This window comes from Chlorocebus sabaeus, chromosome X, assembly GCF_047675955.1.
Source record: "Chlorocebus sabaeus isolate Y175 chromosome X, mChlSab1.0.hap1, whole genome shotgun sequence".
NCBI classification, from domain to species: domain Eukaryota; kingdom Metazoa; phylum Chordata; class Mammalia; order Primates; family Cercopithecidae; genus Chlorocebus; species Chlorocebus sabaeus.
Window position 1 is genome coordinate 115,126,802 of NC_132933.1, and position 26,519 is coordinate 115,153,320.

Sequence of the window (26,519 nt, forward strand, 5' to 3'; positions counted from 1 at the left end):
TGGGCAACAGTATGAAGGCTCCTCAAAAAAATAAAAAAATAAAACTTCTGTATGATTCAACAGCCCCACTTCTGGGTATGTATCCAAAATAATTGAAACCAGGATCTTGAAGAGATATCTGCACTCCAGTGTTCATTGAACCATTATTCACAATAGCCAAGATATGAAAATAACCTAAATGTCCATTGATAGATAAATGGATAAAGAAAATATGGCATATTCCTAAATACTATTCAGCCTTAAAAAAAGAAGGATACCTTGCCATTTGTGACAACATGGAAGAATCTGGAGGATATTATGCTAAGTGAAATAAGCTAGACACAGAAGGACAAATATTACATGATTCCACTTAGATAGGGTGTCTAAAACAGTGAAACTCACAGAAGCAGAGGATAGAATGGCAGTTGCCAGGGCCTGGGGGTTAGGGGAAATGGGAAGTTGTTGTTCAATGGATGTAAAGTTTCAGTTATGTTAGATGAATAAGTTATAGAGATCTGTTGTACAACATAGTACCTATAGTTAATGATAGTGTATTGTGAATTTAAAATATTAAGAGCATAGATCTCATGTTAAGTGTCTTACAAAGACAAAACAAAACAGAAACAATGAGGTACAAGGAAACTTTTAGAGGTGATGAATATGCCTTTTCCTTGATTGTAGTGATGGTTTCATGAGTGTTTGCATATGTACACACTCATCAAATTGTATACATTAAATATGTGCAGTTTTTTGTATGTCAATTATGCCTCAATAAATCTGTTTTTAAAAGAGAGGTTTATCCTATAGCTAAGTCTCTGCAAATTCCAAGGCCACCTTCAGAAGCAAAGGAATTATTGAAACAGTCCATGTCTCTCTCATGCTCTGGAATGATCCCTTTAATGACTGATGTTTTTCCCAACCATTTACATTTGATTATGTGTGTTAATACCAAGCCATTTCTTTGGTGTTTTATATTTCTGAATCAGTATATATTTATGTTTCTCTAGAAGAGATGTATATTGCCTCTCTTTTTTGTATTGTGCATGGCAACTGATGGACAACTGAACAGAATCTTAGTATCCAGCAGCGTAATTTTAACAAATGGAGTAAATGTTTATAAAACAATCAGAGGAGTTTTCAGCAACCATGGACTGTTGCTGTTCTGCAAGGCTGAATCTTAGCACTCTCAAATTTCTCAGCCTACAGAAGTAATTTCCAGGTGAGTTCATACAACTATAATCAGTTACAATGAAACTATTTTAAAATTTCTGTTTTAAAAATAGTCCCTCAAGTAAAAAGATCATGTAAGAATTGTATAAAGAATGCAATACAAGGAGAAACTGAAAAATTAATTTATTATATGAAGAAACATAACAATATTTATTAGCATCAATGACTGCAGAGAAGCAGTCAACAAAAGCTCATATCCACAATGCATTGACTGGTTAAGTACTGGCACATTCACTCATAACCACAGCACTAATGTTTTAAGGTGGTTTCCAAAGAAATGTTGTATTTGACAATCAATTTTAATATATATTTTCCCATTTACCAGGCTGAAAAGATTAAACTCACATCCAAATAATGCCTTGAATCAGCACTCAAGTTGTAAAGCACAATTATCAAAAGATGTTGCTATATCCTTTATAGAAAACTATACTAAAATGATACATTCATTTGCCACCAGAAAGCACTTTCTCAGATTCACTGGGTCTTTTTCTTCCAAGTGCCATGTGTTTGAGTGCTAATTTTTGTAAGCAACTGGTGGTAAGAGAGAGGGCACCTGCCGAGAAGACCAAAGATTCACATATCCACTCAGGAACTCATATGAATGACACTACTTATTTCTTTTCAAACAGTAAAAAAATAAAAATAACCTGCTTATGGATTTGAATAACTATAATAACAACTCTATAAATATGTATAGCACTTAAAAACATTTTCAAAGCATTTTCACATCTATTATTCAATTTGATCTTTCTGATAACCTTGTGAGGTAGGTTGGACAAGGGTATTATGGGGAAACTGAGGCATAGAGCATTTAAATTGTAGGGCTGGACAGGGAAGTGCCAATCTCTACACTGGGCTGTCTCCAGTAATGAGGAGAAGTCTAAACATGTTTGATGGACTTACTTCAATATATTTTGAAGACATACTTCACCCCCATCCAGCCGAATGATAGCAATTCAGTTGGAGCAGCTATCCTGACAAGTTATGGGATGTAATTAATTAGATAAAGTACCGAGAAATTTAAAAATTGAAATTATAACTGAAAAACACATTTTAACTCCAAACACATGAGAAAATTTGCTGGTTTGTTTTATGCCTATAGGACAACCTAGCTCTCCAGTGTGAACTATAATTTTGCCAATTCAGTAATATAAATAATTTAAAAACAAAAATTCTCAGTTTGCCATGGCTTATGTTTTCACCACATAGAAAGAAAGTAGTGACATCCCTTCCCCAAAGTGAATGGACATACATGTGCCCAAAGCTGGGATACCTGTGTATCAAGGGTTAAAACTGACAAAATACCCAAATGAGTTATCAAACCTCTGTCCTTATAAATGTGTGCAGTGGGCTTTGGGTGTCTGACAAACCAGCACTGTTAGTTTGGTTTGGGATCACTCAAGTTGCTCCCCTATGTTTTAAATTAAAGTGATTTAAAATGTATTTGAAGGTTAAGATTTTGTAATGGTTTTTGAGACAAGCTTCCAAACCAAAGCTGGAAAAAACCAGTCTCTCCATCCCTGTCTAATTCGTAACATGCCTAGTCAGTAGCAGGCTGGTGGCTACTCTCACACCTCACTCCCAAGGCCTGAGGTGGAGGCATTTCAGGTGAAAAGGGAGCACTATCACCCCTACCATTTGCCACTGCAGAGACTCAAGGCAAGAATTTCTTTCTCACAAAAAGCTTGAAAATATTTGGTGTCAATGAACACAAGTAACTGGTGTGATACAAATATACACTTGGAATGACTAAAGAATGGCCTTACTGCTCTCCTAATCATTATAGAGCCCTTTTGTTAATCAGGAAAAAACAAAAAATGATGTATTAACATGGTAACTTTATTTTATTCAAAGTCATTATATATTTTCAAGGGTGTTTTATGTATTACAATTGTGTATCTATGCACATATGTGATTACATGAAGAATGCATGGAAGTATATGTTGTATGAAGTATTTTGATTATATATGCTCACTATTTTAGGCCTATTAAGAATAGTGCAAGTGGTAAGTGATGTGTTGGGATGGACAACACAGTCTTGAGTGTTATTCTTATTTGGTTAAAAATAGACAAAAAATGATCTACTGTCTGGACACAAATATTGGTAAATCAAAAACATTTCAAATGAGAAAAACTAAAATTGAGGCTCTATAGTTTAGGAGCTTATTGATGTATTTCGATGAACTCTATAAATATTAAACAATATGGATGTCTTGTGAAAGAATATATACTGCTTTCTTGACCTCTGAATGTAGTGGAAACTGATTACCAAATTGCATTTTCTCCTGTGTGCATGAAATTACTTAAAAATTTGACACCAAGAAGAATTTAAAATGACAATTATCCAAAGTGCAATGGCCAGATAAATACGTTTTGTAGGTTAACACAGAGAAATGAACCCCTATTCCATATGGTAAAATCGAGTCCATAAATAGAGTCCCTTTTGTAAATTTCTCAGGCTTTAATATTCATTCTAAATTGGTGTGATCTTTATGTTCACCTGTTTTCAAGTATTTCACTTTCAAGATTTTAATGGTAGAAATAATGGCACTAGATCTAGGCATTTTTCCAAGATAATTGAGGATATGCTACCCAATCGTCTTTTATGAAACAAATAGGGACTCAGATTAAAGGAAAAAATAAATAGAACATTAAAGGGTATCAGAGGATAAAACTGGAGATCTTTATCAAATTAACTCACAATTATGACAAGTCAAATTGCATTCCATGAAAGACAAAACTTTTCTGGTCATTCCGTCTTTATAATTTAGAAAAAGTTTCTGAAGTCAATCTCTAATTACAGGTGGTGGTGAGGAAAACCCTCTTCCTTCAAATAATGAAAATGAAAATTCCCTATACACCTGAACTGGTTGAGAGATTTCTGTGGGGCTTTCTAAAAAACCCTTAAGTTAACCAAGGTAACTCTTCTAAAATGGTCCTGATAGGCAAGGAATGGGGAGGCAGGAGTAAGATGGTAAGAATTCTACTTACATAAGCTTCCATCATTTTGATGTTTTAACACCCCTCCTGATCCAGAATTTCATCAACATATCAAAGAATCACAACTTTCCTAAAATTCCAGGGCTTCCATAGCCAAATTTATCACTCATTTCTGCATTCATGGATGCTAAGGGACAAAGTCTCCAAATCTAGGCTCTTGAATCAATTAGAGACAGCATGCCAGGGTGGTTACAGTTGGCTATGTACAAAAAGCCCTAATGAGATGAAAATGAAACCTCTATCTATTCAAAAACCAAACTTGAACAGCCCTCCCTGAAAGCTCTGACGGGAATGATGTTGCTGATGGCAAAACCCTAGTAATCTTTTTTGGTCACCAGGACAGCTCTTGGGTGAAAACTATGTTCAGGGATCATAAAACTTCAGGTTACCCAAACCAGCAGTCTAGAAAACTAGAGAACAGGTAAGCCCCTCTCCTCATTCTACCTAATGAATCTAACCAGTACAATTCAGATTTGAGGGGTAACTTGTCAGTGAAAAGGCCAGTAACGCCTAGAAGAACATAACATGGTTACCTGTGAACTGTGAAGCCTTGGGTTGCCCCTTCAACATTCAGAGGTTTTCCTGGCTTCTTCCCATATAGTTCTACATACCCAAGAGCTCTATAAAGAGGAGCAGCTCACAAGGAATTAACAGCTAACTTCCTGCCTTATTCCCTGTGTAGGGCTCATTATTTGTATGAATAACGGGTATCAAACCCAGAAAATAATATGCCTGTGCCCTGAGACCTTGGGTCCCATTAAGCAGAGCAGAGATTTTCAGCATTCAAGAACTGACTAGGCTCAGGACTTGTTTTACTGCTAGAAGGTGTCTCATCTCTATCTCTGGATGACTGCAGATCTGACTTTCCTATTGGCTCACAGGGTTTTTGCCGCCTGCAGGCCCAGCAAAAACACCTGAGCCACCTCTGAAAGCCTTCAGAGACACTGGAGGAAAAGAGCTTTTTGCAAGGGTGGAAGAACTGATAGAATACAAGCATGAAGAGAATGGCTGTGCAGTACCCAACGAGCAGCTGCAGGACCAACAGAGGTGCGCACACATACATATAGATGTCAGTCTTGAAAAGATACCACAGGAGGAGGAGGATGGCATTCTCAATGAATCTCATCATGTAATACACCAGTAGCTGGTACCAATTATGGGACTTGCTGATGAGGTCAGGGCTGTCAATTTTCAGCTGTACAGCAGACCAGCAGAACATGTTGATACCAGTATAGAGTAAAGTTAGAAAGCATAGTACAATGGTGGTTCCCACCCGACTGAGGGCCTTCTCTATGTTCTCAGGGAATGGGGAACCACTGCACCAGAAGAGGATCCACGGGTACAAGAAGAAACTGAAGAAGTTGGTGAGTATTATAACCACCACCCAGGTCTTCAGGACGGAGGTAAAGAGGACCAGGACTACAACTCGAGTGGCAATCTCAAAGCTCCTCCACAGGAAGATACAGACATAGGCCAGAGGCTTCACTTTGACTTCATACTCATCGTACTTGATTTTGATGGCTAGGATGTTGCAGCGCAAGGCTCCATACACAATGGACAACAGGGATATGGTCATGAGGAGACCTGGGGAGAAAAGAGAGAGTATCATCAAGTCTCACCTCCACTAGGAATCCTACTGCAGCAGACACTCTGTCAGCACCCCAACCACATTCCTTGAACTCTTCTGTTTTATATGCACAGCCTGACTTCCAGTTGTCAGCATCTGCCCACTGTGCTTGAGTATGTTTTCCAGACTGCAGAAAGCTGCTGCATCCAGATGCCTGTCAGGCTGAAGTGCCATGAATTAATACTCCCAGGAGCACCCTCCATGCCCCAATTCTAGCCCAGATTAAGAGCTGGAATACAAGTACTATGGCTTCCCCATCCATTAGATAGAATATCTCTGAGACATGTGTTCTATGCCATTTCCTAGTACTTTCTCATTGGATTAACTTCTAGTCACCCATGGTGATAGTCGTCTAATAGTTGTCTCCCTTTATTGGCTGCCTTCCCTTCCCCACCTCATTTCTCTTCTCCCACACTCCTTACATCTTCCTCCCAAAATAGATGCACTCAAATTCTTCTCATAGGGTCTGCTTCAGGGTAAGTCACACTAAAATACATTCCTGACCTCACCTGGGCCTGTCTGAATATGTAGAGTCCTTTATATGGTGTGTTTTGTTTTCTCAATTGGCTTCTAAGCTTCTGGGGAATCAAGACCGACCAACCAAATCTGATATTTCCTCTTGATGTCCCTCAGCGCATACCAGCAGTAGATATACAAACAGTAATAAGTTGCTCAGTATGTTCCACTATATCTGCAGGTTCTTTTAAACTGATACACTGACTATAGAATACTCACTGTGGTTGCATTCTTAAATTCTGTGGGGAACTGAAGAAACGAGAACTTCACTGTTACTGAGAGTCAATCTGTCTTGGGATGAAAGTCCTTAGCATTTCAAGAAGTCTCAACTCCACCTGTTTATTTCTTAAAATGACTTATGGGTAATGGGTTTATCCAGTTTATAATAGAAGCAGAAGTTTGGGGAGACAAGATGTAGCTCATTTAAATGGAAAGTGGTATTACATTCCAGAGCACAGCACTGTTGGCCTTGAGTTGTACTATCTAAGATATATTATGCCAACCCATAAGTAGACTGTGGTCAAAACTGAAATATAATCACTTACTACAGGCTGCCAACATCTCTAAATACTGGCACAAGGAAGGATGGGAAGCAGGGCTATGAGTTAGGAAATGACAGCCTGGCTCTCGTTTTATTCTCGTCTCACCAGTTTATGCTGAAAAAATGGCAACCTCTCTAGGTTCTGTTTTCTCACCCATAAAATTGAGATAATACCTTTCCATGCCTGCTGCTTAATTTTTAAAAAATATCTTGAAATGTTTATTTATTCATTTTAATAAACTTTATTTTTAGAGTAGTCTTAGGCTCACAGTAAAGTTGAGCAGAAGGTACAGAGATTTCCCATATATTCCCTCACCCCACACAAGCATATCAACAACCCCCAGTATCAACATCCCCCACCAAAGTGATACATTTTTTTACAACTGATGAACCTACACTGACAGATCATTATCATCCAAAGTTTACAGTTTACATTAGGGCTTACTCTTGGCATTGTACATCCTATGGGTACATTGGACATTATACATTGGACAAATGTATAATGACATGTAGCCACCATTACAGTATCATACAGAGTAGTTTCACTGCGTAAAATTCCTCTGTTCTCCACCTATTCATCCCTCCCTAGTCTCCAACTCCTGGAAATCACTGATCTTTTTATTGTCTCCATAGTTTTACGTTTTCCAGAATGTTATATAATTGGAATCATACAGTATGTGTGGCCTTCTTAGATTGACTTTTTTCACTTAATAACATACATTTAAGTTTTTTTCACCATATCTTTTCATCACTTGACAGCCAATTTCTTTTTAGTGCTGAATAATAGTTCATTATCTGGATGTGCCATAATTTATTTATCCATTCACTTGTTAAAGGACATCTTGGTTGCTTCTAGGTTTTTACAGTTACGAATAAATTTGTTATAAACATCCATATGTAGATTTTTGGAGGGGCATAAGTTTTCAACTCCTTTGGGTAAATACCAATGGGTGTGATTTGTTTGCTGGATCGTAGGGTAAGAGCGTGTGTATTTTTTAAGAAACCTCTCAACTGTATTCCAAAATGATTGTACCATTTTGCGTTCTCAACTGCTATGAATGAGAGCTCCTGTTGCTCCACATCCCCACCTGTATTTTCTTTAGTCAGTGTTCTGGAATTTTGCCAATATATTTAAGGTGGACAACATAATATTCTGATATACATATATACTATAAAATGATGACTATAGTCAAGCTAATATATCTATTACCTCATATAGTTACCTTTTCTGTGGGAGAACACTTAGCAAATTTCAGGTATTATTAACTATAGTTACCATGCTGTATATTAGATCTCTAGAACTTACTTATCTGACATAACTGAAACTTTGTATCCTTTGACCATCATCTCCCTATTTCCCAGACCCATCCCTGCCCCTAGTAACTACTATTCTATTCTCTGGTTCTATCAATTTGACTTTTTTAGATTACACATATAAATGAGATCATGCAGTAAGTTTCTTTCTGTGCCTAGCTTATCTCACTTAGCATAACATCTTCCAGGTTCATTCATGTTGTTGAGAAATGGCAAAATTTCCTTATTTTTCAAGCTTAGTGATATTCCATTCCAATAGGTATATAGTAGTACCTCATTATTGTTTTAATTTTTGTTTCCCTGATAACATATAATGTGGAGTATCTTTTCATATGCTTATTTGCCATCTTGTCCATCTTTGGCAAGGTGTCTGTTAAGGTCTTTGGCCCATTTTTTTTTTAACCTGATTGTTTTCTTATAGTTGAGTTTTAAGGGTTCTTTGTACATTTTAAATAACAGTCCTTTATCAGATAAGTCTTTTGCAAATATATTTTTTCAGTCTGTGGTTTGTCTTTTTATTCTCTTGACAGTGTCTTCTGCAGAGCAGTAATTTTTTATTTTAATGAGTTAAGTTTATTAGTTCTTTCTTTCATGGATCATGCCTTTGGTGTTATATCTACAAAGCAATCATCAAATCCAAAGTCACCTAGATTTTCTCCTATGTTATCTTCTAGGAATTTTATAGTTTTGTATTCTGTATTTAGGTCTGTGATCCATTTTGGGTTAATTTTTTGTGAAGGGTGTAAGGTCTGTGTCTAGAGTTTTAAAAATTATCATTTCTCCATTGTATTGTTTTTGTTCTTTTGTCAAAGATCAGTTGACTGTTTTTATGTGGGTCTATTTCTAGGCTCTCTATTCTATTCCATTGATCTATTTGTCTATTCTTTTGCCGCTACTACACTGTCTTGATTGTTATAGCTTTATCCATGCCTGATTCTTAAAATTCAATTCCATGTAATTCTGTCCATGTAACATAATTGTCTCTATCTAAATGTACAATTTAAAATGCATAGGAATAAATATTTTTCTTATTTAAGTTATGAACAAATGGAAAAACATCTATATTTGGTAGACATAAAAACTCTGAAGCTTTGGTATTTATTTGCCTGGAAGAGAAGCTCATTCTTACTCAAAGCGTCAGTTTTTCTCATAGTTTTTTGGCACTGACTTTAATTAATGATGCCATTCACTGGAAAGACTGGAATCTACTAATCAAATTTAAAAGGTAGAAACACCATTACCTGAGTTGACCGGGGAGTAATCGGACTGTTATTTTTCCTGAGAGGCTAATTCAATGGAGCATTGTAAAGCAGAACATATTAGTGATATACTTTGTGTATTACTTATACATGTAAGTGTGGTTACAAATTTCCAAACTCTAAGGATCCAGTATTAAATCATTTTTTCATAGTCCTTATGTTTTCTCCACTGTAAGAAAAATAAGTGCAGATGAGCGAAACACAAATTATTACAATCTAAGTTAAGTAGTCACACATATATGGTATTTATATTATATTTATGGTATTTTGACTCCAAAATATTTATTGTTTTAAGCAATACTATGGCCCACATAATTTTTTCTAGTATCTATCCATTTTTCTCTTGTTCAGTCAATTATTTCCAAATTACATCTTTTTCTCTATCAAGAGAATTAGGCAATTATTACCCGGTTGGTGCTTAGTAGTAATCAACCACAGAAACCTTCTGAGAATGCATAAAACATATTTTGAAATCACTGGCTTTAATCATCATTCATACTGTTGGGTACTCACTACAAAATGTCACAGTAGAAATGGGGTCAGGGAGGGAGACACATTTGGGAGACAAGAAGCTTGTACAAAATGATTCCAATGTACATTTCCAGCTCTAGAGTTAAGCTGTCATCTAATGAATGACGAGGATGATGCTCATGCAAATACCTACTGATTCAGACTTAAATGGAGAAAAGTTATCTGACAATATTTCCCAACCTTATCTTCACAGAGCCAATATAAAAGGGGATAAATTGGCAGTATTGTCTATTTAAGTGGCATTTCACAGAAGTCTAACATCCCCTAATAATCCTAATCTCATTTCCTAGGTGTGTGTATGGATGGAGGCATTTTGCTGTTTTCATCATTATTAGAAAGGAAGACATTAGGTAAAGCTAAAAGGAAGACTTTGGCAATATTTCAAACCCTTGGCACACTCCTAAAGCTTCCTCCTACCCAATTCCAGCCAAACGAACTCTTTCCAAATGAACCTTCCTAATTCACAGAGAAATTAACTGTCACTAGGCATGGATTTGTTCATTTCCTGACTTAACACCAAAAACTTAATCTCTCTGTAAAGTTATGGAGAATATTTTCTTTCCCAGAATTCCTTTTAGGAAAGGAATTTTATTTATAGGACAAGGGAACAGTTTGACTGTTTCTTTAGAGAGATAACACAAGCTGCCTATAAGATGGAGGATGGTAGATGGTTGCTTTCTGTATTATGGTTACTCTCTGTAGACACTGAATCTTCAGTAAAATGACTGAACTCATGAAATGCTTTTGTAGAACAGACTTTTCAAAAAAATTAGTGAATGACTTCAAAGAGGAAACTGGGGAAGCCAAAGGGGATATGGAGTGCAGTGGCAGAGGGAAACTGGAGGAAGTTAGCACAGCAAGCTTCTGAAAATTAGAATTTTCAACAGATTTCTGAAAGACAGTAATTTTTACCTGTTTTCTTTCAACTCAGTGAACAAAGAGTCTTTCTTACGATCTGGAGCCAGGATCTCCCCACCTGCACTACACTCTATCACTTGCCTCCTCAAAAACTTTGCTATATCAATTATCATCTTTCCTTTCTAAATTCTCAACTACTCCCTTAATCCTGACTCTTTTCCCCTAGTGTATGAATCTGCCTATGTAAGCTGCATCTTAAAAAAAATCCTTCATTGGTAAAAACACATAATTGTTGAAGACGTGATAGATGCATGGGGGTTCATTATAATATCCTCTCAATCTTTTTGTATGTTGAAAAATTTCTATAATAATGAAGCTATAATTCACATACATTTAAAGTGAACAATTTAATGATTTTTAAATATTCACATATAAGTGCAACCATCACCAGTCAATTTTTAAAAGTCTTCATCACCTCAAAAAGAAACCCCATACACTTTAGCTATCAATTTTGCCCCCACTGGTCCTAAGCAACCACTAATACACTTTCTATCTTTAAAAATTTCCCTATTCTGGACTTTCATATGAATAATATAATAGAACATGTGGTATTGGGTGACTGGTTTCTTTCACTCACCATAATGTTTCTAAGGTTCATCCATGTTGTAGAACGTATCAGTACTTCATTCCTTTTAATGGCCAAATAATATTCCATTGTATGGATATACAAGACATTGTCCATCCATCAGTTGTTAAACATTTGGATAGTTTCTACCTTTTGGCTATAGTGAATAGTGCTGTTATGAACATTCATGCGCAAATTTTTGTGTGAACATATATTTTCTTTTCTCTTGAGTTTATAGAAGTGGAGTTGCTAGGTCATATGGTAATATAATGTTTAATTGTCAAAGGAACTGCCATAGTGTTTTCCAAAGTGGGTTGCACCATTTTACATTTCAACCATTATTCTATAAGGATTCCAATTTTTCCACATCTTCATCAACATTTCTTATTATCTAACTTTTTAATTCTAGCCATTCTAATGGGTGTGAAATTGTATCTTGTGATTTTGATTTGCAATTCCCTGATGACTAATAATTTCCAGCATATTTTCATGCGCATATTGGCCATTTGTATATCTTTTTTGGTTGCTTTTCGTTCTTAACTACGAATCAAACTCATAACAGATTTCACATTGCTCTAAAGGTATCCCAAAAAGTGTGCCAGAATTCAAAGCCAAGATCTGCACAGACTAAATATATATTATAGAATAAAATGTTAAAAATGCTCAACATCACTAATCATCAGAAAAACGCAAATTAATGCCATAATGAGATATCACTTTATACCAGTCAGAATGGCTATTATAAAAAAGTAATAAAAATAACAGATGTTGGCAAGGATGGGAGAAAAGGGAATGCTTATACACTGTTGGTGGGAGTGTAAATGAATACAACATCTATGGAAAACAGTGTGAAGATTTCTCAAAGAACTAAATAGAGAACTACCATTTAATCCAGAAATCCTACTACTGGGCATCTACCCAAGGAAAAATAAATCATATTAAAACGATACCTGCACTCATATGTTTATTGTAGCACTATTCACAATAGTAAAGATATAGAATCAACCTATGTGTCCGTCAATGGATGACTGTGTAAAGAAAATGCGATATGTAATGGAATACTACTCAGTCATAACAAGAGAATGAAATGTCTTTTGCAGTAACATGGATGGAACCAGAGGCCATTGTCCTAGGTGAACTAACTCAGAACAAGAGTCAAATACCATATATTCTCACTTAGTGGGAGCTAAATAATGTGTACACATGGACACACAGTGTGAAATGATAGACACTACAGATTTGGGAGGATGGTAAAGGATAAGAAATTACTTAATGTACATTGTACATTAAGTACATTAAGTACAATGTACATTATTTGGGTGATGGATACACTAGAAGCTCAGACTTCACCACTATGCAATAAATTCACGTAACAAAACTACTTGTACCTCTGAAATTCATACAAATACAAAAAAGGAAAAGAAAAAACGGATAAAGTATTAGTCTTGTGGCCATCAACAAACATTTAAAACGACAAAAAAAGTACAATTTCATTTTCTCATGCTTTTTGAATTCCCTAAAAAAGGCATCAAAAAGCAAAAGATTTCCATGCTAGCATGGCAGATTAGCTTGTTTAATCCATTATTTCTGTCAAGAACAACTAGGTAAACATCTGTTCAAAGACATCAGAGATCTTCTAAAGCAGTGAGTACTCCTGGAGCTAAGACATTTGAAAGAAAAAAAAAAATCTCTAGAGAAAATTCTGAAGCTCTTTTTCCCTCAAGACATTTTCCCAAATGAAAGTGAGTACTAAGAGACAAATAATATGAATACAACTTATAGCAATCTCTCAAAGCTGGTGGGTATGGGAACAAATATTGACATTCAGGCCCCATAATGATCCTAGTGTACACCCAAAGCTTTCTGGTAGAAACTCAAAGGACATCAGGAGTTAGGGTGACTAGAAAGAGATTAAGCCCTCTCAAAGACTGATATAGGTTTCAACCATCTCAAGTCATTACTGAGTCAAGTTGATCTGCATCTAGTCCATCTGGCTGCCATAAACAAAAGCAAAATCTTCCTGGAGAAAGATAGTTCATGCAGAACCTCAAAATTTCTCCGATTTTTTCTTACAAATACCTGGCATTAAATTAAAAATAACATGGTATTCCAACAACAAAAAATGACCAAAATCCAAAAATAATCATAGATAATAAAAACAGACCTATAGGAGATACAGATTTTGTAACAATCTGACATGGACTTAAAATCCTATAATTTATATGTTTTTAAAATTGTATGACAAAATTGGAAAATTATCAGAGACTGGAAACTACTTTAAAAATTCAAATGACAATTCTAGAACTAAAAAAAAATACCATAATTACAATTAAGAAATCAACAGATGGGTTTAATAGCAGATTAGATACAGCTATAAAGATAATTAGTACTCACTAGAAGGTAGGTCAGAAGAAAACACTCAAATGGAGAAACAAAAAGCATGAAAAACTTATGGTAGAGTGAAAATGTCCCAGATAGAGAAAAAGAGAGAGAGAAAGAGAGAGAAAAGAATGGCTCTGACGCAATATGTGAAGCAATAAAGGCTGAGAATTTTCTCAAACTGCTAAAATATCAAACCACAGATTGAGGAAATGCTACAAAACTCAAGTAGGATAAATATGAAGAAAACCACAACTAAGCATATCATGTTAAAATTGCTGAACACCAAAGTCAAAGAGAAAGTCTTTAAAAGCAGTCAGAAAGTATAAGTAAACAGATGAACTTCAAAGGAGTAACAATAATGACAGAGGACAGTAGCATCTCAACAGAAATAATGGAAGCCGCAAGATGAATGATAACCTAAAAGTAGGAAGTAACACAGTCCCAAAGATGAAGGTAAAATAAATACATTTTCTGTCAAAACAAAAATGAGGAGAGGGAATTTGTCATCTGCACTAAAGGAGAGATGCTAAAAGTAGTATTTCAGGCCCATAAGAAATGATCCTATGTGGAAGCATGGAGATACAAGAAGGCATGAACAAGGACCAAAAGGGTAAATACAACTCAGTTTTGTAATGAGTGAAAATACTTGAATAGTCTTTTCACACATGTGTATGCATGTACACACAGACACATACACAAACACATCCCCAAAATGGCCACTAAAGACATGAAAAGAAAATTAGTCCATTATTCATCAATAAATGCAAATTCAAACTACGATGAGATATTACACACCTACTCCATCACAAAAAGTAAAACCAAGTGCTGGCAAGGATATGGAGCAACTGGAACTCTCATACACTGCTTATGGGAGTGTAAAATGGTAAAACTGCCTGTGCAGTCTCTACTTAAGCTAAACATTGACATTGCTTTTGGTCCAGCAGTTCTACTCCTGCATATACATGCAACAGAACTGTATATATATGTGTACTAAAAGGCCAGCACAAGGATATTTATAGAAGCATTATTTGTCATAGTCACAATCTGGAAATAACCTAAACATTAATCGAAAGCAGACTGTATCAATACATTGTGGTATATTCATACAATGGAATATTATACAGCAATGCTAAGGAACAAACTTCTGTTACAAACTACAACATGGATAACATTCATGAATACAGTGTGAGTGAAAGAAATCAGAACTCTGATTCCATTTACATAAAATTTTAAAACCCAGGAAAAAATAATCTGTGGTGTGAGAAGTCTGCTTTCTGCTTAGTGGTTACCTTTCGGGGAGGTGGGTGAGGAAAGTAACTGAAAAGAAACATAAGGAGTCTTTTGGGGATTCTGATACTCTTCTGTTTCTCACCTTGGATACAGAACTACATGAGTAAGTTACTTTGTGATAAATCAATATTTGCCCTTATGATGAGTATAGTTTTCTGTGTGTCCTTTATACTTCAATAATAATATGTATTTGAAAAAACTAGGTACACTGTCACTATACTTAGTAGGCACTCAATAAATGTTTATTAGATTAGAATTTTTAAAGGCAAAAAGGACTATCGTTTCATTGTTATAATGGAGTTGTTCCAGATATATTTTTCCCTACCCTGGCAAAATGCCAAGTAGAAAATAGACATGACATAAACCCCTACTTAGATTACTACAGCAAAACTCATTCTGCAATATAACCAGTATGATGCCCTAGTACTGTTAAAAGAAAATTCTTAAAGTCTTAGTGACTAAGATCTCACTGTTACCAAAATCTCTCTTGAACATGTCAGTTTACCAGATGTTTAGCCAAAAATTGAGGACTTCTCCTTCAACACATATTTATATCTTGTCCTCAGAATTGTGAGAACAAATACATGGCCTATCACTCACAACCCACATGACGTGATTATAACTGTATACTCTATAATCCTTAGAGATCCTGAGTGATTTTGTTCTTTTCTCCCAGACGTATTTCGATTTCTTGCCTAAGGACCTGGATGATAAGATCTCTTCCAGTGCATCTTTCTTATGCAAAAAATTATTGCACTCTTATTTCATGCCAAGGGACTATTGTAAGAATTTTATAGCTATGAATCACTTAATTCTAACAATCCTATAAAGTAGATACTGTTATTATCCTCATAATAGAGATGAGAAAGTGGAGACATAGAGATGTTAAATAACTTCCCAGAGATCACTCAGGTTAACAGAGCTGGAATTCCAATCTAAGTAGTCTTGCCCCAGAATCATAGCCTTAACCAGTAGGCTCTTCTGCCTAAATAAATATAATTACGTCTATTTCCCTAGCAGTGGTCTCAGCTCCACATTTTATCTCTTTTGTTACTTGAAGGCAGGAAGGAGTCCACTACCCTTAAAACTGCTCAGGACCTCAAGGAGTCTGGAGAATCCACCAAGGGTACTTTGAGGATTTGTTCAATTCTTCCTTGCTTCCACTGAGCCCAAATTTCATGTCTGTCTTCTACTATGCGAGTATTTCATATGTAAAGACCTTCTGAAATCATGCTGGTTAGGCACCCGAGAATGGGTAAGCCTCACTGTGCTAAGCTGGTTTCTGAGAATTGCCTCTCAAGGAATAACCAATGATCAGAGAGAAGTGGGGGCAGAAGCAGATCCCTCTATCTGCCCTAGCAACTTGTCCTCTTCCTTCCTTATCATCCTGCCTCAGGCAGAGAAAAGGGGCATCAGTAGTTGAACTACGCAAAAAAAAAAAAAAAAAAAAAAAAAAAAAAAAAAAAAAAAAAAAAACCTTCCTTTCAATAGCCAGATCAAGGAAGTAAGATTCTAGACTCATATATGGGGCCCTCTATCAGCATAATGGAAGCAGCAAAATGGTATCTAACAGCAAAATGGTAGCAAGACCACTCAGAATCCCAAGACAGAATTTCTCTATTCTACTGCAGATTTTCAGGTAGGGCAAGGCATCACAAACCCTCTTAAAATGTAGCTACTCATGTACAGTGAACCTTGTAAATAATACAGCATGGCCATTAGACCCTCCATGACTGAAGCAATCTCTCGTATTTTTTCTTTTGCCAACACTTGAACCATAGACACTCACAAATATTTGCATGCACATTCTTACCTCCACTAATCTTTTCAACTACCACAATAATCCTCAGTGCATTTTTCTTCCCAAATCTATCTTCCCTTCCCTCTTTTCCAAATACTTTATTTTTTGTTCTCCTTATTTTATGGTCATGTTTGATACATGTCCATGGTTGTAAACAACATGAAAGCCTTTTAGAAATAGATAGGATAAAAAGAATGAAAAACAAGTGGTTTGGACCTTGCAAGGATATCACTTCTTTGATGTGTGATTATACCTACTCAGTGCCTCTAATTCTATGCAGCACTACCAAGACCTACTTACTTTACAGAGATGTGGGTGAGGAATCAGAAGGCCTATACTGGATAGTGGATTATTCAAATTGTTATATAAGCAGCAGTTACATGTTTCACTAAACTCAAGCACAGCCTTGACAAGACACCCTTGTGTGGGGGTGGGTAGGAGGCATATGTCTTCCCACTAAGTACCACTAAGTAACTTCCATTGACTCGTGGCCACAAACTCCAGGAAAAACTCAGAGCCAACATCATGCCAAAGCCAAACCTAAGCAAAAACTCTTGGTGGGTGGATGGAAACATTCTCCCCCCTGGCACATTTGGAAGTGGGTTTAATTTAGGAGGAATGAATATGAACCCACCTTCAAGTCTTGCAGACTTAATATAATCTTATAATAGGCATATACCATTATGCAATCATATGGACCATTGTTTAGGCTGCTACAGCAGCTATGTATACTATACTGACTATAACTGAAAATGACCTCTGGTGCAGAAAACCATTAAATGGAATTGTTAGAAATGTAAGCCAATAAAGTAAGAAAAGTACCAGAGCATCCAATCTACTATCAGATATATACAAGCTATTTCTTTCTTGGATTTGCAATATGTGACACAGACCATAGATGGTCTGCAAAATCTAAAATATTTTTCTTCTATCCCTTTACAGAAAAAGGTTGGCCACCCTGCAATAGAACACTTTTCTGCCACAAAAATGAATAAACTAAGTTTACATTCATCAATGTGTATAGTTCTCAAAAATATAATGTTGACTGAAAAAAAATGCAAGTTTCAGAAAGTTATTTGCAGTGTGATAAAGTTTAAAGACCTACAAAATCAATATATCCTATTTATGGATACAGTGCCTATGCGGCAAAGTTATAAATCATGCACAAGAATGATAAACTCTGAAATCATGACAAGGAAGACTCACAGGGTGCCCCAACTATACTATAAATTTTATTGCTTAAAAAGGAAAAAAATACATATCTAAAGCAAACATGTCATGTAAAGATTTAATAAAGCAAAGAGGAAAATATACATATACACACACATGTATATATACATACACATATATATACACACACACACATATATATACACATACACACATATGTATATATTTGGAAATATATATACACACATATATATGTATATATTTGGAAATATATACATATATACTATACACCTATATAATGCTTTTCTAGAGAATCCTAACATACCAACAGAGCTGTAGACTATTGAGCAACAATAAATGTTTTATTTAAACCATTAAGTCTTTGGTGGTTTGTTTTTCAGCAATAGCTAGCTGATACAGCAGAGACCTCTCACCTCCTTTCCAGGCATATGGCACCACAGTCTTTATTCCCTCAAGTCTCCCTCCTTCAGGAATATACAAATGAAAAACAGGCCTCAGTCACTATGCTCATAAATACTCCTAAACTCCAGGGTACACACAACAAGCCATCTCTAAGGGAGGTAAGCAACTGAGATAGGCCTATGGGTTCCCAGCTTCATAAGTCAGGGAGTGACTTGACTACCCTTGTTGCTAGCACCGTTCATCTTGAAATTCTACTTTAAGTGGCTTCTGGAAGGGAGGAAGTAACCTATCACCATAAATAAGTTACAGAAGATCCTCTTCTCTTCTGCCCCTTCTCCCCATGTAAGACCTTTTAGAATTGGAAGGTATGGGTATGTGAGGTTGACTGTGGTAGTGTTAGTTTGTCACTCTCAGAAAATCCTGAAAGAAGAAAACTGGACAGTCCTTAGTGGCTTTTTTTTCTGAAGGTAATATATTCAGCACATGGGCCAGATGTCATTTCTGGAGGAAAATGAAAACTCCCACTTAATTTCTTATTATACAAGAAATAATTTCTAACAACGAGTACTTCACCAATAGAAGTGTCTTTTGAATACTGACAGCTCCACTGCTGAATATAATCAAGCAGAGGCTGGTGGAATACCTTTCAGGGACACCGAACAAGTGGTTTCTACAGAGTGTGCAAAATCAAACATGATGATCTCTTAGGTCCCTTCCATGTCTAACATTCTCCAACTCCACGAGAAGCAGTATTGGTTAAAACAACTAACATTGGGCCAAGTGTCCAAAAACTGGCTCTTGGTCTTGGCTTTGGGCCCTTAAACTTCCTAAACCTCAGTGTTGCAGATACTGTGGGTCTCCAATTTAATTGGTATCCTTCCTCTCTTCTTCCTTAAAGGCAGAACGAATTCTGATTAGGTGCTGCTCACCCTTCCATGTGTTCAAGGAAGATGATCCCAGGTTTGACCACTGGAGTAAATAAAGATTAATATAGACCAGTCTCCTAACTTATTCTGTGTCACAGACAAATACAAAAATTATACTATTTGTAATTTGTATTCATTGGGTTAAGAGGATGAAGCTAGTCTATCCACTCCAGGCCTTGCCCAGCTGTTCCGTAGGGTCAAGGATATCTACACCTCAGAGAAATCTGTAACTTCGTTTTCTATTCCCATACCTAGAGATTGGTTTGGCATGGACATGTGACCCAATCTTGGCCAACAGAAACGGAATAGAATTATGTTGAAAAAAAGAGGCATTCCTCCCTAATAAAAAGAAGTACACAGGAAGAAGCCTCCCTCTTAATCATGTCTGCATGTAATGTCTAGACCTAAAACTACCTGTAGATGTTTTAAAACATGGCTCCTGAAGTCCTGTGGAATACCACCCATCAACAAGTGGGGTCTACGTTTTCTCTTCTTGAATCTAAGATCATGTGACTCCTAAATAGGATCAAGCAAAAATGATTCTAGTTTCCAGGCCAACATATTAAGACACAGAAAACTTATACTTCGTGTCTCTTGGAATCCTCACTCTTAAGATCTAGCTTCCATGTTGTAAAAAAGCCAAGAGAGGTCCACATGGAAAAGAACCAAGGCCTCCAGCCCTCAGCCCCAGCTAAGCAACCAGTATTAAACAGTACCAAATTGCCAGCCCCTAGTCAAGCTGCCTCAGCTGATGCCACACGGAGCAAGGCAAGCCCTGTGGATACCTACACAAATTACAAAATCATAAGCAAAAGAAACAACTGCTATTACTTTAAGTCACTAAGTTTTATGGTGGTTTGTTATGCAGAAATACATAATAGATACATGGTCCTCTTGCAATCATCAGGGGAGACACCAATAAGAAACCAAAGAAGACAGATAAAAAGATGGAAAGTGCCTGGATCCTCGACACTGTTGTGCTAATAAGTTAGTCAACCGTAGGATCACTCTGCCTCTGAACTTATTATATGAGATAATACATTTTTACAATTTTAAATTGCTTTTAGTCGCATATTCTATCACTTGCAATGAAAACATCTCAAATGATACCCTCACTTTTTTCATCTATGAAATTGAGATTAATTGGCCGGGCGCAGTGGCTCCCGCCTATAGTCCCAGCACTTTGGGAGACCCAGGTGGGTGGATCATGAGGTCAGGAGATCAAGAGCATGCTGGCTAACACAGTGAAACCCCGTCTCTACTAAAAAACACAAAAAACTAGCCGGGCGTGGTGGCGGGCGCCTGTAGTCCCAGCTACTCAGGAGGTTGAGGCGGGAGAATGGCGTGAACCCGGGAGGCAGAGCTTGCAGTGAGCCGAGATTGCGCCACTGCGCTCCAGCCTGGGCAACAGAGCGAGACTCTGTCTCAAAAAAAATAAAAAAAAAGAAAAGAAAAGAAAGAAAGTAATTGAGATTAATTTAACTTCCCTGCCTAAATCACAAAAAAATACCTTCTGTGATAGCAGTTAGGTTTTTTCAACATTCACTGACCTTACATTGAGCAGTCACATGTGTCAGAACTGGGCATGCACAAATGAGTAAGACAAAAACCCACAGCCACCCAGAGTAGCCCATGATCAATCACTCTCTCTTTTGCAACAAAAACTTATACTCATTGTGAAAGCATGAAAAACACAGATAAATGGAAAGAAAAAAAGTACCCCATATTCTCGCTATCTCAGGACAACTAATTGATATTCCAGTGTATTTCCCTTCATACTTCCTGAAGTTTTGTGTTTTGTGTTTTTGTGTGTGAGTATACACATGCAAAAAAAGATGATGTTATGCCAAAAGTTTATAAGCTTACATCACGTAAAGCACCACATACAAACATAAAAAGCTATGCCTTCAACTCCCTCCTCACAATATTCCTCTATGAATATATGAATTAAAGCTATTATCATTAGATTAGTTCATAAAATACAGTTGGTCCAGAAAACAGACAAAAAATTAAGTAAGGTTTTTTCAGAATCTAGCCAATGTGTCCGGCCAAGGTAGATCTCTGGGCAGCAATCTGATCAAACAGAAGATGATTGCATCAGGTTATCAAAGTTCAGAGAACTGTGGTATAAAATTAGACCTAAGAATCCTAGCCTATTTAGCCTTCCCCCAAATACAGCAGAAGTGAAACTGCAGGAGTGAGTTATTAAGAGCGCTTTCCTAGTAATCCAAGAGTCAATAAACACCTCTGAAATCACTAATTCAAACACCCTATCCTGACCACCACCTTCTACCCATCTGACTTGCTTGCTTAAGAGCCACTACGATTGTTTTTTTAAAATTTTTACCAAGTCCTCCAATGAAACAAATCCTCTATTTTCCCACATCCAGCTAAGAATACTTGGTGCAAAACTTCATTCATTCTCTTGCACAAACCTCAAACATGCTTACCCTTCAATTCTATCACATCATCTGTGACTGAAATTGTCCCTGGATGAACCTAGCTTTCTTTTTCACAGCTGCATATGCCTGGCCCACTGTGATTCAAATTATCATCTCCATTTAGATGACTACTCTCAAACTGAAGAGCTTGAGGCAAGCATCTGGGTGCAGGTGGTTCATTTGGGAGGTAAGCCTAGAAAGCAGAATGAAGGAGTTGGGTGGGAAGTGGGAGAGGGGAGGAAGCAAGGCTACTAAAGACTACATTTTTAAACTGGTTACCACTGTGGCAAATGAGGCTCATTCCCACTGGAGATCCACAGAGTATTGTGTAAATTGTACCCCAAATTATCCATCTAAAGGACAGAGAGGCTGAGGTCTTATCCATCAACTACCATCTCCCTTAGTTTGGGGTGGCCTCATGGGCACTACCTTACCCACACTTCTCATCAGTGCCTGAGTTGCATTCCCTGCCAGAGGAGAAAGGCCTGTGGCAGAAAGGAAGAGAAACACTGCAGTGTGTGCTGCGACACATGCTCAAGATAGGATGTTGGCAACGTGCACAGAATCTTTCACCACAGATGCATGGACATACGTCTCAGAGCATCCAAAGCCTGCTATCAGCCTATGTATCTCTCCAGGCTACACAGCCATTCCTGCCTCCATACTAAATCTTAAAAATCTCTTATGGTATGTCTTCTTTTAGATGTCCCACAGACACCTCCAACTAAAAATGACAGAAACTGAGAGGAGTCAGAAACACATCATGGATTTAAACTTTCTGAGAGAATTTGCTGATGGCAACAGCAAGGGGCTTCCTCAAATGAGTGATTTTGCCAATGGATGAGGCTGTGAGGAGCCCTGCCAGGCTCTGGAACCCAGGCATCAGCAATTCTTCTTGAATTGGGACATGTCAATTAGAGTGACTGTCCCACCCCTAAAGAATCGGTGGCACTCAGGCCTGTGCACCGGTATTTCCACATTCTGTGGGGCGATGTAACTCCTGTTGTTGTTGTTGGTCTTGTTGCTTTTCAACTCTAGGATACAGGCTATCTGACAGGTCACTGACACATACTACAAAATGCATTGTTCAACACAGGTTCAACTGTCTTCCCTCTCAAAATGTCATACAAGAAGTTTTGTTTCCAATTACATACTTATTTTGATAACTCTAAATAATCCTTAGTTGGTTCTCTTTTATTTTATTTATTTATTTTGTATTTTTAGTAGAGACGGGGGTTTCACCACGTTGGCCAGGCTGGTCTCAAACTCCTGACCTCAGGTAATCCACCCACCTCAGCCTCCCAGAGTGTTGAGATTACAGGTGTGAGCCACCACGCCTGGCCATAACATCTGTTCATTTCCTTATGTGTAAACAATAGGTTCACATCTGTATGAGCAACATAATTTTACCCTTTGAAAAATATATTTTAACCACTTTGGAAGTCATAACAAGATGTCCAACTGATTCACCTGTAAGAGTCAGGTAAACATTGCTGACAAGGAAGTGCACCTCGTGAGCAGTTAAAGCTTAGGTATGTCCTTTCTTCGCTCTCATAGGTGAATCCAGAGCACCAATAGAGCTTTGTTGACACCCTCGTTTTCTCATTTGAAATCCTCTCTACAAATTTTGTGTTTCTATTTTGTTCTGGTTCACTTACAACCATTAAGTTATTCCCCTTTACCATTGAGAGAAATGGTTTGAAATCCGATTTTAAGGTCTAACAATCTGGAGATCTAAGTGCATCCATGGTTTAGAGAAATCTAGTCCCTATTGGGTGACGGGCAACAGAAAGTCTGGTTTGTCACCCTTTTTGTTAGTTTATTTTTCTAAGCTCATAAGAATTTCATGCCCTTTGACAGGAAAAGAGCTATTAAAATCTGGACTGGGGAGATTTTCTGATTTTGTGTTCAATCTTGATCCATGCCTGAAATTGAAGAATTGAAGCTACAAACTCTATTTCTAGCTGTAGGTCTATATGTCTGTAATATCCTCACTCTGATTGTACGAGTGTATAATGTTTTCCTACCTAGGCACGGTATTAATACGTTAGATTATAAAGTCTCCCAAATTAAAGGAGTTCTATTCTGATTGGCATATCTAGACAAATAACTGCTTATATAAATTGAATATAACTAGAATTTCCTAAAATACGCAAATTGTACTATTGATTTTTAAATGTGCTAGTCTAAAAAATATATTATCCTAGAAACCAACTCAAAACCATTTTAAGAATTCAGATTTATATAATTTATGTAACTCTTTGGCAAATAAGACTAGTTTAAGACTTTGAGTTTAATGTAAACATCTCTGATTTATCAGTGTCATATTTAATACAAGCATATATTTTTATACTCTTGGGTATGTTTTTCCTAAACTTATACAGCTTTTTGATCAAATGAGCTAGAATTATTCCTGTCAAAAAATTAAAATTACTTAAAAACTTAAATCTATTTTTAAGCAACTTGAATCACTGTTCTGATAAATTTGTAGTTCCATAGTAATGAGGTTGTGTAGTATGTTACCTTGAAGAGCATTTCCAAAATTTTTAGATAACTGAAGATCTTGGCTATTCATTGGCTTTCCAGATCATCTCTAAGTAAGACAGAATTCTGAAAAATTGATCAGTAAGCACAGTTTTCATTTATACACCATTGCTTGTTATTCGTACACGCCACAAAGAGGCTTTATCTTTGGGTCTGTAAATGAACATTTTCATTTCTGCCACACTGTGGAATTAAATAAGGGAAGTATGTGGCTGGATAAAGCTCAGTAAAGTATATTCATGAGATTGGTTAGGCTGCTAAAATGACAGAAATTCACAATTATCTACTCCCTGGTTTTCTTTGTGAAATACAAGTGGCTGCTTAAAAGTTATTATTAATACAAGTGAATGAGATTACTAGGAATCTCAAGATAATGAAATTTTTATTATGGGCAAAAATGTATATTTCTGTTCTAAAGAAAAATGACTTGTTCCAGGATGGGAACGAGGAAGAATGGTGAAGGATAAAACCTGAGTGAATAAAGAAAGTTGTAGGAGGTTTGCAGAAAGAGTCTGAAAAGGAACACAGTTTTGTGTTAACATTTTGCCAAATCTGGCTCAGTTTTGATGGGTTTATTTGTGAGACTGTCAAAGTAAATAGTGGGTTATTTAAAAGCAAATATTTCATTGAAACAAATCTAGAATTAGTTTTTCTGTGAAAATGAGTTTTCTTGGAGTATTGGTCTGTTCTTAATAAAAGGTTGTAAAAGATTACTTTTGGCATGTATTTGTTTCCTATAACTGCCATAACACATTACCACAAACACAGTGGCTTAAAACAACAAATGTTTGTTGTCTTAAAGTTCTAGAGATCAGAAGTCTGAAATCAGTTTGGCTGGGCTGAAGTCAAGGTGTCAACAGGGGCATGCTCCCTCCAGAGGATCAAGGAGAGAATCCATTTCCTTGCCTTTTCCAGCTTCTACAACTGCATTCCTTGGTTCCTGCCTCTTTCCTCCATCTTCAAAGCCAGCAGTGCAGCATCTTGTTTCACTCCTCACATTGTCTTCTTCCTCTGTGATCAAACCTGCTGCTGCCTCTCCCTTATATGAACATTTGTCCTGGGCCCACCTGCATGACCTACAATACAATAATCTCCCAACCTCAATCTCTTTATCTGCAAAGTTCCGTTTGCCATATAAAGTGACATACAAAGGTTTCAGAGAGTAGAAAGTGAATACCTTTGGGGTCATAATTTAGCCTAAAATATTACCTATGTAATCCTGCCCTAAAAGTAGGGATTCTGCATCTTACCACAATAACACTTTCTTTCCCCTAACTTTATCATGCCCTTGATTATTCTCTTCAAAAAAAAAAAAAAAAAAAAGTTCTCCATTAAGAATGTATTAAGGTCTTTTGTATGTTTATCCAAATATTGTACTGTCACTTTAATTAACAGATAGCCAAGCTACAACCATTCATGTACTCAGCCACCTATGATCCTAACTTAATTCTCAAATCTCCTAGCAATTTTGCCTTTCAAAATAAAATTCAAAAGTTTAAATGAAATAAAACGAAACTCTATAAATATTTTACACTTAGACTTATCTTTGAGATGTCCAACAGAGTACCTAGAAAACAGGAAAGATTTGTTCTTTCACCTTATAAAAAGATAGATATTAGATAAAATTAGTTTTGCTGCTGTTAGTATTGATGAGTTGCATGGAAAAAAGTAAAATCAAAAGAGGTGGTCTCCAGCCTGGGCAACATAGGTTAGATTCTGTCTCCAAAAAAAAAAAAAAAAAAATTAGCCAGGCATGGTAGTGTGTACCTGTATTCCCACCTACTTGGGAGGCTCAGTGGGGAGGATGGTTTGAGCCCAGGAGTTTGAGGCTATGGTGAGCCATGATTGTACCACTGCACTCCATCCTGGGTGACAGAGTGAGACCCTGTATAAAAAAAAGAAAAAAGAAAAAAAACAGGTACTCAGCCTTCCCTAGATAAAATCTGAATATGAAATATATTATTAGTATAAACATTTCAGAAGTTCTAGATTGTATGAGAAGTTCCTAGAGATTTGTCAGTGCCCCCACTGTCCATAGTATGTTTCTAATTATCAGAGTCCT

At 36.7% G+C, this 26,519-nt stretch overlaps 1 protein-coding gene across 1 annotated transcript in view; it reads right to left on the minus strand.

Annotated features, from left to right (window-relative positions):
* Positions 1–1,315: 1,315 nt before the first annotated feature.
* Positions 1,316–26,519, minus strand: part of XK (X-linked Kx blood group antigen, Kell and VPS13A binding protein) — a 44,553-nt gene continuing 19,349 nt past the window's right edge. Inside the window, exon 3 of the mRNA XM_008019600.3 lies at positions 1,316–5,793. Coding sequence (XP_008017791.1) covers positions 4,967–5,793 — 827 coding nt within the window. The 3' untranslated portion in view covers positions 1,316–4,966. The remainder of the gene's footprint in view (positions 5,794–26,519) is intronic.